This window comes from Montipora capricornis, chromosome 6 (genome assembly GCF_036669925.1).
Source record: "Montipora capricornis isolate CH-2021 chromosome 6, ASM3666992v2, whole genome shotgun sequence".
Lineage (NCBI taxonomy): Eukaryota > Metazoa > Cnidaria > Anthozoa > Scleractinia > Acroporidae > Montipora > Montipora capricornis.
In genome coordinates this window covers 38626385-38641384 of record NC_090888.1, presented here as the reverse complement: position 1 = coordinate 38641384, position 15000 = coordinate 38626385, and the positions used below count along the sequence as shown (strand labels likewise).

Here is a 15000-nt window from a genome sequence, read left to right as displayed (position 1 = left end):
ATTGACCACGAAGATAACTTTTATCTACTGCTTGTTTTTTATTGTTAAACAGCTTACTAGTGATGGTCTTATATATCCTTTTAGTTTACAGCATTTGATGTCAGTGGAGACTACGATCAGCTCTTTAGAAAATAATTGTGATGTAGTTAAAAAAAAAGCTGCATAGTTATCTGTGATTGTTAATGGTAAAAAAATACTTGATTCCAAAGGCGAAATCCAGGTCTTGATCAAAGTTTGTTTACTTTAGTTGTGGTTTGCTTGTGCATTGACATAGACGTGACCGAGAACTGAGCAGGGTTGAGACGTCTGTTTTATAAAAGCAGAAAAAGGAGGAAAGCTCGAACATATTTGATTAAAAATGTGCCGAGGTGATCCACATTTCATCGTATTACTAGGAGATCACTTGCTCATAAACAATATTACAGCAGGTGTGCTTTTAAATCAAAAGCATGTGATATGTAGCACCTTTCCAAAGCGTGGTAGAACAGGTACATGTAAACGCAAAGTGAAAGTTAAATTCAATACAGAAATCATGAATACCTGGTAGGATTTATCAAAGAATGTATTTAAAAGTCTGGTCCACCACATTGCGTATCGTAAGATCAACTTTAGCAGGGCCACCAGTAAAACAATTTTTTTAGTGTACATGCTCCTTACTATCAAGGTGATGTTTTAGTACTTGGATCAAATGCTGCTGGTCAATGTGCAGCTATGTCATTATGTGCTTTTATATATCATTATGACAGAAAATTAATTACTTTCCCCACAGACTTGGTAAATAGTCTGAATGTACATGTATATTTAATGTTAACAGTCATAGTCAAGCACACGTCATGGCGTTCAACACACCTTTTCAGATTCAATACAGTCCACGTTATACTGATAATGTACATGGAAATTGCAAAATAAATTTTGCATACTGTATGTCTTTGTTGAGTGCTTTCCAGAATTTGAGGAGAGAATTACAAATCTTTTATTTTGACAATTGGGTGCATTACTTTGAGAAGTTATGTTACGACAAATGGTATATTTAAAATATTCGATTCTCATGTTGTGGATTCATTTGCTTTGACCATCCTACAGAAGCTGGTGTACTTCTGGAATTACAGACTAAATAAATGAACAGAATATTTTCAAGTTCTGCATTCAATGTGTCGAGATACTTGTATTTCATTTGAACTACCAAAGTACAAACAGGAAGGTTGGTCTTCCTTGCTTCTCGTACACACAGCAAAGTGACGTTGTGTTCACCACTGCACGCAAGGTCGGTCGGCTTAGACAGATGTTTTCACATCTCTCATCTCATGTTTCAATGAGTCATTTCAGTAGTTTCTCTAACCACACTTCGCTTGAATCTCAAACCGTTCTATTAGCGTTTCCTTTCTCAAGCACTTAGCAAAAATATTCATCGATCAGCGAAAAACAAAATGCTTAGCCATTTTGGAATAAATACACTATTACCTTGTTTCCATGGTCCAGTGGTAATTGTTACCACCTATAGTGAAGATAACCCAGGTTTGGGTATTCACTGCATACACATTCGAACATCATGAAAAGCGCAATGTAAGTCCAATGTAAGAAGGACGGACTTTTCTCTTTTCTTTTCTTTAGTGCTAAATTAACCATACACCACTGCATCTTTGCAGGCCCCAGTTTAGGCCAATTGGCTGAGGTAGTAGAAGACGTTGAAGGGTTGGAAGTGTGGTTCTATGGCCCATCAGCAGCTGTGCCGGGGAAAGGCCAATATCCTGAAATGGTGTGTTTCGGTATTTGAGGAGACCTTCAAAAAGATCTTTTCCATCTGCTTCTGTTCTTTTTAGGATTATTTTGCTGTCTGTACTGTCGTCTCGGCTGCACTGTTGGATTGTGGATATTCAAGAGAGCTGGTTGTTTGTTGGAATCCCCATTCACGTGCAATATTCCTTAAACTGGTGTGTGCTATCAAATAGGTCTCTTGTGTTAGTGTACTGAGATCCATTATCACTTACTACTTCTTGAGGAATACCGTACCTTGCAAAGATCTGCTTTACATTGTTATTAAGCATGTGGCAGTGTTTTGTCGCAAAAGTTCAAGTTCAAAGTATTTGGAATAGAAGTCAGTCACTACTAAAAAGGTGTGTCCTCCATACTCAAAGAGGTCAGTACCAACAATTTGCCATGGACGTCCACGTATCCCTTGTGGTTTGAGAGTTTCTTTTTGCTGCTTCCTGAAAGCATTCCAGATTCCACAGAAACGAACTTGGTCCTTGACCTGGGAAGTCATAGCTGGCGAAGACTCATAGTCTCTGGCAAATGCTAAACTCTTGGATTCACCCATATGGTCACCATGAATCTCGTCTAGTACCTTAGCTCTTATTGCACTTGGCACCACGATTCTGTCAGACTTAAATAGCAGTCCATCTTCAACGCTTAATTCTTCTCGGAAACTTCAGTAATCTCGTGCAAGTTCATCATGCAAGTTCATCGTCCTTTAATACGTACTCCATAACAACTCTGTAAGTTTCGTTGGCACTTGTTTGGACACCCCCTTCCCCCCCCCCAAGCAGTGGCAAGCATTTCACTTTCGATATTAGCATATCTTCTATCCGATTCAGTCAGCGTCCTTGATCCATAGGCAATCGGTTTACCATTTTGCATTACAGCAGCTATTAGGCCAGTGCTGCTAGCATCAACATTCAGAATAGTTGGCTTGTTGTTGTCAAAGTATGAAAGAACAGGTGAGCTGCTGATAACTTCTTTGAGCTTTCTGTGGTGTTTCCCATGCAAATGCTTTGTCCTTTTGGGTCAATTCAGAAATTGGACCTTGAAGGTCTGCCTTATGCTCAATACATTTTTCAAGATAGTTCACAGTTCCTAAGAATTTCTGTACACCCTCCTTGTCTGTTATTGGCGGCATATTAATGATGGCCTTGACCTTTTTAGGATCAGGTCTTAGTCTCTGTGATGTGAGCATGTGGCCAACATAATTTACTTTACCTACACTTACCTTCAGTTTCGCTGGGTTGAACTTCAGTCCAACTTGACGACTACACTCCAGTACCATTTTTAGTTTCTCATTGATCTCTTGTTCATCTCTGCCATGTCTCAAGAAATCATCCACAATAATATCAACAAGAACTCATTCAAACAGCCTTTCCATTCCTCTTTGGTAGATTTTTGGTGCTGGGGCAATAACAAATGGGATTCTTGTGAAACGATATCTTCCCCAGGGTGTGTTAAAGGTCAGTAGTTTAGAGCTCTCCTCATCCATTGGCAGCTGCTAGTAACCACTGCAGGCATCTAACGTTGTGAACGTGGCTGCATCAGATAGCTTGTTTGCGACTTCCTCAATGGTGATCATGGGGTGATGTACTCATTTCAATGCAGTGTTCAAGTCTCTGGGATCAATGCAGATTCATACTTTATCCTTGTTGGTCTGAACTTCCTCATTACTCTCTCATTTTCTTTTTTCTGGTCAACTAATATCGAGGACACCCGTGGTGTTTCTTTCTTCCTTTACTATTAGAGAGCTTTAGATTCTTGGACGAGAACGACTACGAGACTCAGTACAAGATTTTCTCAATGAACAACAGTGAGCGTGTGCAAACCAGCGTCATTTTGGCGGGAAAAACGTGATACCATCGTCATTTAGTACGAGGTTTTGCAAGAATGTCGTCGTGTCAAAACAAGTCAACAACAGGGTAGCAGTTTTTGCATTTTTCGATCATCAAAAAGGCCCAGGTAACAGCAATAAGAATAACTGAGCAACCTATTCTGCTAACAAAGAGTAAGATTAACCGTGCGGGTTATAAATTATCTAAGTATGTTTGCTTTCAAAAATGACTGCACGTAAGACATCTCAGAGACATCTCAATGTCACTTAAATGCTGGAGCAGGACCATGCACATGCTGCACTTGAAACAAACAGCTATTTAGTAGCGCTGCTTTTGTGACTGACAAGCATTGGACAATGGCTGCATCGATAGTGCTGAAGGAGTTTCATAAAATGACTGCACGTTAAACATCTCAGAGACACTTAAGCGCTGCAGCAGGGCCATGCACATGCTTCCATTGAAACAAAGAACTTTTAGCAGTGCTACTTTTGCGACTCATCAACACTGCTCAAGTACCGTTAGCGACCCTTTTGTTGCAGATGTGTTGCTAGCAAGCTGGTTTAACAGCTTCGCGTTGCTTCAATACTGTAGGGATGGAGTCGCATGTTGTGAGAGGTTTTTTCCATCTCAGTCTAAGGAAAGGTACCTTGAGAAGCCTTTTAATTTAATGGCCACCAACAACAGGCCGATCAATCAAAAAATGGGTACAAGCAAAATTATCAAGAATATCAATAAAAGATATTTTGCATAGTGGAGGAGTTACAGGCAAGCTACCCAGAGAGCTTTGTTGTTGGAACTGATCATGATGCGAGCGGAATTCTTTATAATTACAGCCGTCAGGAAAGATGAAATTGTTCACACAGCTATCTGATTTAATACAATGCAGTTCTGTGATCATTTCATGGGTCTCCATAGCTAGCCCAAGCTTGACATATGAGTATCTGTACTGTACTATATTATTCTAGAGTAGAGATATAAGGATTTGTACGGGGAAAAACGGTTTTTCTCAAAGTTCTGAAAAATATCTACGACTTAAAATAGAAAATACGTTACTTTGCTTCTGTCTTGTGTTTCTTTGACTTTGGTACGGTTTCTGGGTTGATTAAGAGCGATTTTGGTGATTTTTGGAATCCGAATGGAATCATCGAAGAAAAAGAGCCGTAAATTCCTCCCAAGGCTTTGATCGCCTCGAAATTCCAGGTAGATCCCGGAAGATACCTCCGCTACCCATTCGTCTTCTTCATTCGAGCCACTTGTACACTGAAGAGGATTCAAGGGCCGCCAAACTCTGCAAAGATTTGCTTCGAGAGCCATCGAATGATACTTTGTTCACAACACGCGTTACCCAAACCGTTGGAAGATCGCGTAGCGACCCGCTAGTGGTCAATGGGCACAATGGTTCCCAATTGTGGGTCTTCTTATCAGGGGTCGCTGAAGGGAGTCGCCAACTATTGTTTCATTTCGACTGAAAATGGGAAATAATTGTGGTGTACTTTGCTGGCGTCGATTCCCCTTGACCTTGAAACTTTTTTGGATTGATGAATGTGTTGGGCTTGTAAGCTCTGGTCATATAGTATGAGGTTTGAATTTTTAATGAGAATGTATTTTTGACTCGAGTTGAATTTTTATAAACCTTCAAGACTGGATTGAGCAGTCCCAAGTGTTTTACCTTTATTATATACCTTATGTACGTACAGCTGTTGATTATAGATATCTTTCGGTTACATGTATATATAGCCCTGACCTTGAGGCAAATTAAGATGCACAAAGCTGCTTAAGCATTGCTTTCATGTTGTTAATCATTGCAAACTTTTACATACAATTATCGTTTAGCCGAAGCGTTTCAGCAATGATGTACAGCGCTGCGCGAGCATTGCTTTGTCGGTCTTAAACATTCCAAACTTTTCCTCGAAAATATCTTTCAGTCGCGATGTACAGCGCTGCTTTACTGTTGTTAAAAATTGCAATACAGAGAAAAAAGCAGCTCTAAGCAAATTAAAAATAAATACTCAGCTTTAAGTTTATATCCCTCCAATGCTTGATAACTGCGTAGTCGCCAGTGTGGACCACAGCTATCGTGATATGTCAAACTGGATTGAAACCAGCGAGAAGGCAGAAAGAAAACATTTTCCAAATCGTTTTCCACCTGAACACGAAAAGCGTTGACTGTGTAAGAACTACAGTTGATGTAGCAGGGCCATTTAGCCGGGTCAAGCCACAGAAAGCGCGCGAAAAATGCAGCCTTGCTTATTTTTAGGTGACTGAGTTAACCTAGGTTGAGCCTGCACTCCAATTGAAAACCAGTACCTGGTCAGCGGTCAACTGCAGAAAAAACAGCTGACCTCGGTGAGCTCTAAGCTTGAGCCCACAATATGGACACATGATACTGGTCAGCAGAAACCTTGTTTTGACAGGTGTCAATTAATCAAAACATGGATGTTCAATATCAAAGATGCATGCTGTAAACTAGCATGATACTAGTCACATTGGCATACATGGAGGGGTGGACGTACGTACGGACGTTCATGACGTCATGGCTATAAAACCAAATTTTCTCGTGTCAATGGGTTACCATATTTGCTTAACAATGGTGCTCCTCACGCGCTCGCACGCACGCTTTCGGGACGCGCGGAGCTCCGCTATAGCCATGCTTTTTCCCATTTGCCTTCCTTGGAGGGTCCTTCGACTGTACACAATCCTTAGCTTGTCCTTTACATTCCAAAAGCCTCGTATTCATTGCTTCAGTCCACTTTTAAGCGGGTTTAGATTGCTTGTTAGCTATTTGTTCTGCTGAGTTTCTCTTGCCTGTCATCTTGTAATGTTACGTTGAAACAAAATCCAAATAAACTTGAAAATGAAAGTTCATTTAGTCTTATTCAGAGACACCAAACGGTTCTGTGGGGTTCCAAAAGATGTTGCCCAGCACAAAAAGTGTTGTATGAATGGGCTTTGATGCTCTGAAGAGGGGCTTGCTTTTGTGATGGGCCACTTTTAACAAGAGTTACAAAAAGACGTCCTCATTACTCGCCACTATTATTTATCATTATCATTATAATGTTTCCTTACTTTGCTCATGATAGATATTAAATCGTTTATAAAACGTTTATTTCGTGCAACAACGCTCTGGTTTTTTCACAAAGTGCACTTGTAGTGTCAATGTTGTCCGTGTTAAAAGAACAGTAACTGGGCCCTGATTGGCACTGAAGGACGACATGCTGAATATCGCAGAAGGTAAGGTAATGACAAAAGTTGGGGAATGTAGGGAAAAAAATTTGCTAGATTTTTGAAAATTTGATTGATGGATAATAAAATCATTCCTCACAGGCTTGTTTTTATTCCCCACGTTATCACCTTTGCAATAGAAAAGTTCTTTTTTGACGGAAAAAAATTTTGAGTCTAAGCATAGTGTTTCGTACATGTTTCGAAATCAACTTGAGCTCTGACTTGCCTTTTTTTAGGTTAAATGTCTCTAGAAGGGTCGAAAATAGATAATAATACGTGGGATTTTCTGACATTCCAGCTATTGATGTGGGCTACAAGTTTTCGGGCAATTGCGCAAAGTTTTACAAAAGTAACGAAAGAGTAAAGACCAAATGTTCGATAAGTAAGGAAACAACAATTGCCAAGAAGTCGTCTTTTACTTCAGAATTTATCACAAATTTGATGATAAACAATTTCAGCAAGTTTTAAACAACGGCTAAATGCAAAGAAAACTGCTATTAGAAAATTAGACATTTTTGTGGTTTTACCAATTTTTACCAATTTTTTTTTCTACTTTCAGAGGTAAGGAGATGACATTTTTAGTCGATTTTTGGCCAACTTTAGATTCATTAATTTTTTTTTCTAATGAGTGCTCAGGTACTCAGACCTTACTATAATTGTAGGGCTAGTTCTTGTCTATATCTATGATATTCTCTGACACATAAGTCATTACTGCCATTAATAAACTCCTGCTGCAATATAGGGCACGTTCTAGTCCTCGATTATGCTCCAAACAAACCTCACAAATACAAATCCCTATACGTTGTTCGAATTTTACTAAATCATTCCACCATCCTAGGTGTTGAAGACCCGACATATACATCTTAAGCACGTGCAAAGAAAACTGGCTTTTGATGTAAAGAAATGGTTTGAAAACAATGAAAGAGGACTTGTGTTTCCTGTAAAAACTGTAAGGAAATGACGATTCCTGTGTTGAGTGATAAGTTTACTCTCTGAAAGAGAATCTTGTGTTAAACACTATAATTAGTATTCCTGGAACAAAACCCAAGCTTTGGTTCCATATTGTGGCCTCCTTTTAAACTCTGAATGTTTAGTGATCATTTTTGGTCTCCATTTAGGTAAGGAAATGACAATTTTACGAATATCATGGCCAGGAAGATCTTTTTTTGTGTGCAAAAGTCTTATTTTGGAATCCTTATTAGTATAACGTCGATGAAAAAACTATGCCTCTCTAAAAACAATCTTCCTGAAGCAACTGGGAACTAAATGTACTCTAAAATAATAAAAAAATGGCCTTCCTTGTAATTGTTTGACAGTGAATAAGAAATTTGCCTAGTTGTTACAATGGCATGGAAAGAATTTGAAAGAACCTGCGCCCCCATCAAACTGGCTCTGGATAAATTTGACCTCCCCCTCCCAATGAGGTGGGCGTGGCATCTTACTGAAATATACTCCAACCAAGTTAACAAACGCCTTTTGTCTTTTTCGGGAAGAAACCAGAAAGCAGAAATGAAACTTTATATATGCAAACAGGAAGTTTGCCTTTACGAAATAAGATTTCCACAGTGGCCAGTTAAACTGGAGTTTATGCAGTAGAATGTCAACTTAAGGAGGTGCCAAAAGGTTAAAGACTGGAAGAATTAGCAGGGTTTTGTTGTATGTAGGCTCTTTTCCACACATTTTACTATAAATGGGCTCAAGAATATCGTTCGTTATAAAGAGAACATAAATGTTCGTTAAGTCGAGGTTTGATTTCCATTTAACGCCCGCCAAGGCCTCAAACCAACTTTTATCGGCGCAAAATTGTGCTGTGAACCTTTGTTCGTGGTCATATGTCATCGTATCTCGTTATGGTTCCCTGGTCTCCCCTTGTCTCTTGTTACAAGGGTATATCATCCTGTCGTTTGAAGGAGGGCACTGATTAAAAAAAACTTTCAATGAGTGTCATCTCAAAGTCATAGGGGGTATCATCGAGTAACCAACTCGACTCATTGTTGCCAGGATACGGATAAAACTTACTTGCTTGGTTTTTTTGTCATTTCTTTATCTCTTGTTCATTTCCACATACTACCATGAGACATTGGTGCAAACAATACTGTTCAATGTGGGGCACTCCCCAGGGGTTGGTTACCCTAGCAGACAAATCACAGTCATCGTTATAAATGCCCTACTCAAATGTAAAAGTTACAGGAAGGTGTCATGGGGTTACCACCCCCACTCGTTGTTGCCAGGATTTACGTATTATTTACGTGGGTTACCTGGTCCCCCCCCCCCTAAATCTCCCTCTTTACTCAACTTTAGTCTTTCTTTCTTTCTCCTATTTTTGTTTGCCTTTTTTGTTTAATTTTTTGATATTTTTGCGACCTGCCGTTGCTTACAGGATCTCTCTCTATGAATCGACTTGATTCTTTTGCCCCATTGTCAAAATCCCACTTGCTTTCCGTAGACTCAGCAGTATGAGTTTCGGGACCTGGCTGGTCTTGTTGCATTTGAGTCAACTCTTTGACTGTCTCCTTTTTGAACCCAGTGCTATTGGTTTTTTTTTTTTTTTTTTTTTGCTATTCACTTTAGCAGGGACTTTCATTTCTTAATTTCCTGAATAATCTTTGTTTTCATACCGTCTTTATAGAGTATGTATGCATTCTTAGCAATACTTAAAGATGGCATGATAGTTGGGGCCAGCGGCATATTTTGCAAGTCATGCAAGAAGTGGACTGCGCACATCACTATTTCATCAACATGCACAATATTTGTCTCTAGCTTCTTTCTGGTCAATTTGAAGGCTACATACTGAATGAATTTCAAGCTTCTTCAAATGGACTCCTCCATAATATGGTTGTTAACATCAAGCTGGAAAATCGCAAATCCTTATCGTCAAGCCCTTGTGATGTTATTTTGGTTGGTGGCATGCCTAATAGCTCAATGGCATCATTCTCCATTTCGTTGGCCCGGCGTAACAAAGCTTCCAGGCCTCAATATTTTTTGATAGGTCCTTGTCCATGATGTTGAAATTCGCCTTTTAATAAGAAATAATATGCAAATCATCACACGGTACGACATCTTCTATCCAAGAAGTTCTTCAAATTAAACTTGCTTAAATGTAGTCTCATTGCGGCTTTATTCTAAATAAGGTTCAGGGAAAGTGGTGGATACAGGATTCCCACACGTCTCGAGAATTTCTCTCAAAATGCAGTGCATAGCCTGCTAACTGGCTCGCTTGTGTGATTTTCGGCAATCTTTGCTTTCTGGGTTGGGCATCAAACGGAGAGGAAAGGGTTTGCGGTTATTTTGCCCCTTGAATAAAGGGCCATTACAAGCGGCCAAAAAAAATGGTATACACAACATAACATAATTCGTGGAAACAAAATGATGAAACTAGGGCAGAATTGACACATCGTATTCCAGGGCCAATCGGCAAGATTACATTGATTTCGGAAATCATAAAATCTGTTGCGCTCGGCATAGGGCAGTCTTAAGTTGAAAGCTCTCATGCGCGCGAGGTGTTAGATAAAAAAAAAAGTGACCAACTTTTTATGTTGTTTCTAATCTTGTGAAAATATTTAATTTAGCGAAGGTCGCTCATTTATTTATGTCCAGAGCAGTCCCGTGTGAAGCAGGTTGAACTCAAAACCTCTGTCCGTTCGAGTAGTCCCTGAACCGGGCCTTAGTCTATTGAAAGTTTCGTTAATTCTCTTCTATTCGTGTAATAGGAAGACATTTTTATATTTCTAGCCCTTGAAAGTAATTTTTTCCATAAAGAAAAAAACAGATGTTCTAAAGGAACTAGCATGGACAGATCTGTTGTAGACAAACGATGTTAAAAACCAAAAAGTGTAAATACAAATTTTCATAACATCAGGGAATAATCATACCTTGTTTTAAATTTATCAAAGTGCGCACACTAAGTATGATTTTTAGAGCGCAAATTTCTGAATATAAAGCAATTTAAATCCACTGAGAATCGTCAAATATAAATCATCACAATGATACTCATACTATCACAGCTGCTTCATTAAATATAAAACAAAAACGAAGTCTTTGAAATCTACATTTTAAACATGACAGCAAATGTTTGATCTTTAGTGAATTTAACAATACTCATTCGTCATTAAGCTGTGGGAACTCGAACTATGTAATAAATGTAAATGTAATAACTTTATTTAAAGAAGGTTTGCAATTGTATTACAAATACGTTCTGATACTTTTTACTTTGAAACAAATAGCTTTATTGGCATAATAATTAGGCTGCAGTTACCCATATTCATTTTCGCTGGGTCTAAGAAAATAAAAGGGTAGTCCTAAATTTAAAAAAACCTAGTGTACTCACCGAGTTTATAGTTTCCTCCATGTGCTTACCTGGTTAGGGTGTCGATAAAGCCCCCCGCAAGTGTTACCCTGGCCCATTCCCCTCCTCTTGTCTTAGTGGTGTAGCGGCTCTCTTGCTAGTGATCTGCTGGGGGCCATAATTTTAAGGGGAAGCTCTGAACAAGGCTAATTCCTTTCGGAAACTGTTACACTTAGATAAAACGTTGCCAATATTGTCCTTGGTACCGATTCCCCATCAAAGAGAGAAAATGTTCTTGTGAAGAAATGACAGTGTAAGTTGAATGCAATTTGTGGTAAGGAAATGACGTTGTCATATCCTTACGAGTAAGGAAATGACAATGCCATTGCCTTACTGGAAGGAAATGACAATTTTTGTGTAAGGAAATGGGAAAATGTAAGGAAATGACAGTAAGGAAATGACAGAGGAACATCATCATTATCATTATCATTATTATTATTAGTATTGATGAAGATTTGCATTGTTGAATTTCTTGGGGTAATGTCAATGGCCTCCCTAATATATGCTAATTTTGTGGAACAAAAACTTTTGACTCTGCATGTCCTCAAAGATGACCAAACAAGTGACAGAGGCAACTATAACAGGTCATAAATTTGAAAAATGCTCGTTATTTTACAAGTTGTCTCTTAATGTTTCCAGTGAAAATTACACAACTCAGTACTCTTTCCAGAAGGTAAGACCAACAGGTGTTCAGTGTTTTGTTGTGTGAGTGGAGATTTTTGCACAACATTAGAGCATAACCTGTACATTTGCATATATTTCCATTTGGCAATAGCAGTTGATTCTATATTGTAGCTGTGCAGAAGAAATAGAAATGTGCGATGAGCCTGTTTTGTGAAACATGGAGACACGTTGTAATACACTGTAAGACCCATAATACGCAACACCTTTGTATACACCACCTTTTGTTTCTCTTATAACAGCTCCCATATTTTCAAATTGCAAGTTTTGCAAATAACAAAATAATGGACACAGAAGGTATTAATCACCCTCTACTGGAACAGTTAAATCTTTCATGTAAGTATTCTATTGGTTTACTTAAAAACAACTCTTTTACTGTAGGGCAGCAACATAGATTGGCAATTTATACATTTACTAATGTTCAGTCTCGCAAGTGATCATTGGCCATATAATTAAGACATGAAAATGTTTGTGTTGACACAGAATTCAATTTAAAAAGGGACAGCAGCATGACCACTATGATGTCATCTTCATGTAACCATCACAAACAACAGATGGTAATTTGACCCCACTTTATAATTTAGACATAGATATGGTTGACGTAGTTATGTGATGAGATTGCAACTATTGTGGCAGTCAAGGTGTGAACTGAGTAACTTAATTTAGGAATGGGCCCCATATATGTTTCCAGGCAAGAAGAGAGGGCTGACCAAATCCTATTACAAGTATACAGCGAAATGTAAACAGGAATAATAATTATTGAAGCAGGAACCAGTAAATTTCCAACGAGGAAAGGACTCCAAAGACTGTCAGCCTTGTACTATGGAGATGTGGTGGAATTAACTTTGAAGTACTAATTAATAATGAAGTGTACGAAAAGTATCATGATGTCCTTTGACTTATTTCTTTTTTTCTTGCTTGGCCAGTCAATGAGATAATAGAGGTTAGTGGCTTTAAACCTGTCAAGTTAGGGAGACTGAAAGTATTGGAGCTGCGTGGTAACAAGCTGATGACTACTATGGGATTGTCTAATCTTCCAAACCTCAAAGAACTTTACATGGTAAAGTACTATTATTAAGTTCACAGAGGGAAACAAACAGCTTCCACAACAACAAAAGTGTGCCTCCAGGGGGGGCTTTAAAATGGCTTTCACCTCAAGAAACGTCTACACTTCAATAATCCGCTTTCCCAAACATTTTTTCTTTATCTTATTGCAAGAACCTTTTTCCCTAAAACCTTCTCTGTATGTGCCTTGAAAGATGGCAAAACCTGCCAGGGCAGGGGCGGATCTAGGGAGAGAATGCAGGGGGTGCATTCCTTAGTGGTGTACCCCTCCTAAGGAAAATCCTGGATCCCCCGTGCAGGGTTTGTTCCATGACTGACCAATGAAGTGGAAAACGTTTTATAAGGGGTTAATTAATGTTACAAACTATTTCACATATGTCAATCATTCAAAGAACTGCAGCAAAGCAAAGCGTGTTTGGTGTCAACATGGTATTGAACCCATACCCATCCCTGGCTTTGTCAAGGTCAGGCCCCAGTTGTTCGAAGGGTGGATAGCGCTATTCACTAAATAAATCACTATCCACTGGATAACTCAATTGCTTTCGCTAGTGTTTATCCGCTAGATCGTGATTTATCCGGTGGATAGCGTTATACACTGTTTGAAGAACTGAGGCCAGATCAACAGGATTTTGATCAGTAGTCAGAAGTCCTACTTGCCTGTCGTAGGCTGTATTCTATGCATGCCATCTGTAGCATTTGATTTTATAAGTCTCGGAATGTCATCTTCCTTAATCACCCTGGCAATGACAGTGTCTGGAAAGGTCATAGTTATTTAAACTTGATTGGGTGTTACTAATGTGGCATGTGTACATGTAATAGCGTACCTATGTAATGCCTACTGGCCAAAATAAGCCTGTATTTTCAGCCAATCTGCTAAAAATCTAAAACTGTTTCAATGGTTAATGAAAATGTCTGTGTGTTTGTTTCAATAATTTTATCTCCCGGAATATTTTTGGTTGGGTCACTTGCTCCAGTGTTGCCTACATAACGAGTTAACTGACCTTCTTTGGGACATAGTGCTTTCATAACAGAAAGGTTTTTGTTCATACAAACTAGATTGCATGATTATCCAAGAGAAGGTCTTCCTTTTAGAAAAGATGTCGAGTTCTTGCATTCATACCAGGTTATTTATTTACACTTTCTTTGTTTTTAGGCCTCTAACACCATACGGACTCTTGAAGGGCTGGATAGATTAGAACACCTTACCAAGCTCCATCTCCGTGACAACCAAATTGAGAAACTGGATGGTTTTTCAGAAAACATGAAAAATCTTCAATATATCAATTTGAGGTATAAACAAAAGGTACCCAAAATGAGTATCTCAAGAAAAACAAATCACACACCTACTTTTGTAATTAAAAGCTTGGCTTTTAGATTTGGCATGCAATCTCTAATTGCCAAGCTGTGATTTGTGAAATTCTCAAGAACAACTGAAAGAAACTATCATCACCTTTGACCACGTGATTGAGCTGTACTCTCTTCAAACTGAGCTATTATTAGCCAGCTCAAGGCTGATCACTTGCTATGTCATTATATCCCATACGAGGTTGATGGGGATAGGCACAGATTTAACTCAAATGGTGAACAAGCTAGTCACATGGAAAAAAAGAGGTCACATGACCAGCAATCAGGTCCCTATCAAAAAACGTAACAGGTTTTGGGTGATTTCATATCTGATGTTTAAATTAGATTTGTTCCGAATATCCTGGCTGCCTTGAGAAAATCACATAGAACGTCCCAACAGTTAAACTCATTCTCACGCAAGCACAACTTTTGTATAGGAAGAACATAAATAGCGTCCTAGGTCTTGATCTTCAGAGTCTGTACAGGTACGTCTCGAACACTCTGCCGAGAGTCCAATGCCCCCTGGGGGTGTTGTCCTTAACAAGCAGAACCAAGGCATTGGGTTGGATATTAGGCAGCACCCTTTGCCATTTATCTCGTTGTTGGAGAGTTGGGATGCACTCATTCAACCACCTTTCCCAAATCAAATTGGCCAAAAATTAAACCTGCCTCCACTTCTTTCTGTAAATGCCAGTCTTCTCAAAGACTCCAGGAGGCAAACAGATGATCTTCCTCTGCATTAATAGGTGG

The 15000-nt window shown here is 38.9% G+C and overlaps 1 protein-coding gene across 1 annotated transcript in view; it reads left to right on the top strand.

Annotated features, from left to right (window-relative positions):
• LOC138052075 (leucine-rich repeat-containing protein 23-like) overlaps positions 1-15000 on the top strand; it is a 66933-nt gene that overhangs the window by 35371 nt on the left and 16562 nt on the right. Inside the window, exons 5-7 of the mRNA XM_068898436.1 lie at positions 12084-12177; positions 12768-12901; positions 14060-14196. Of these exons, the coding sequence (XP_068754537.1) occupies positions 12084-12177; positions 12768-12901; positions 14060-14196 (365 nt within the window). The remainder of the gene's footprint in view (positions 1-12083; positions 12178-12767; positions 12902-14059; positions 14197-15000) is intronic.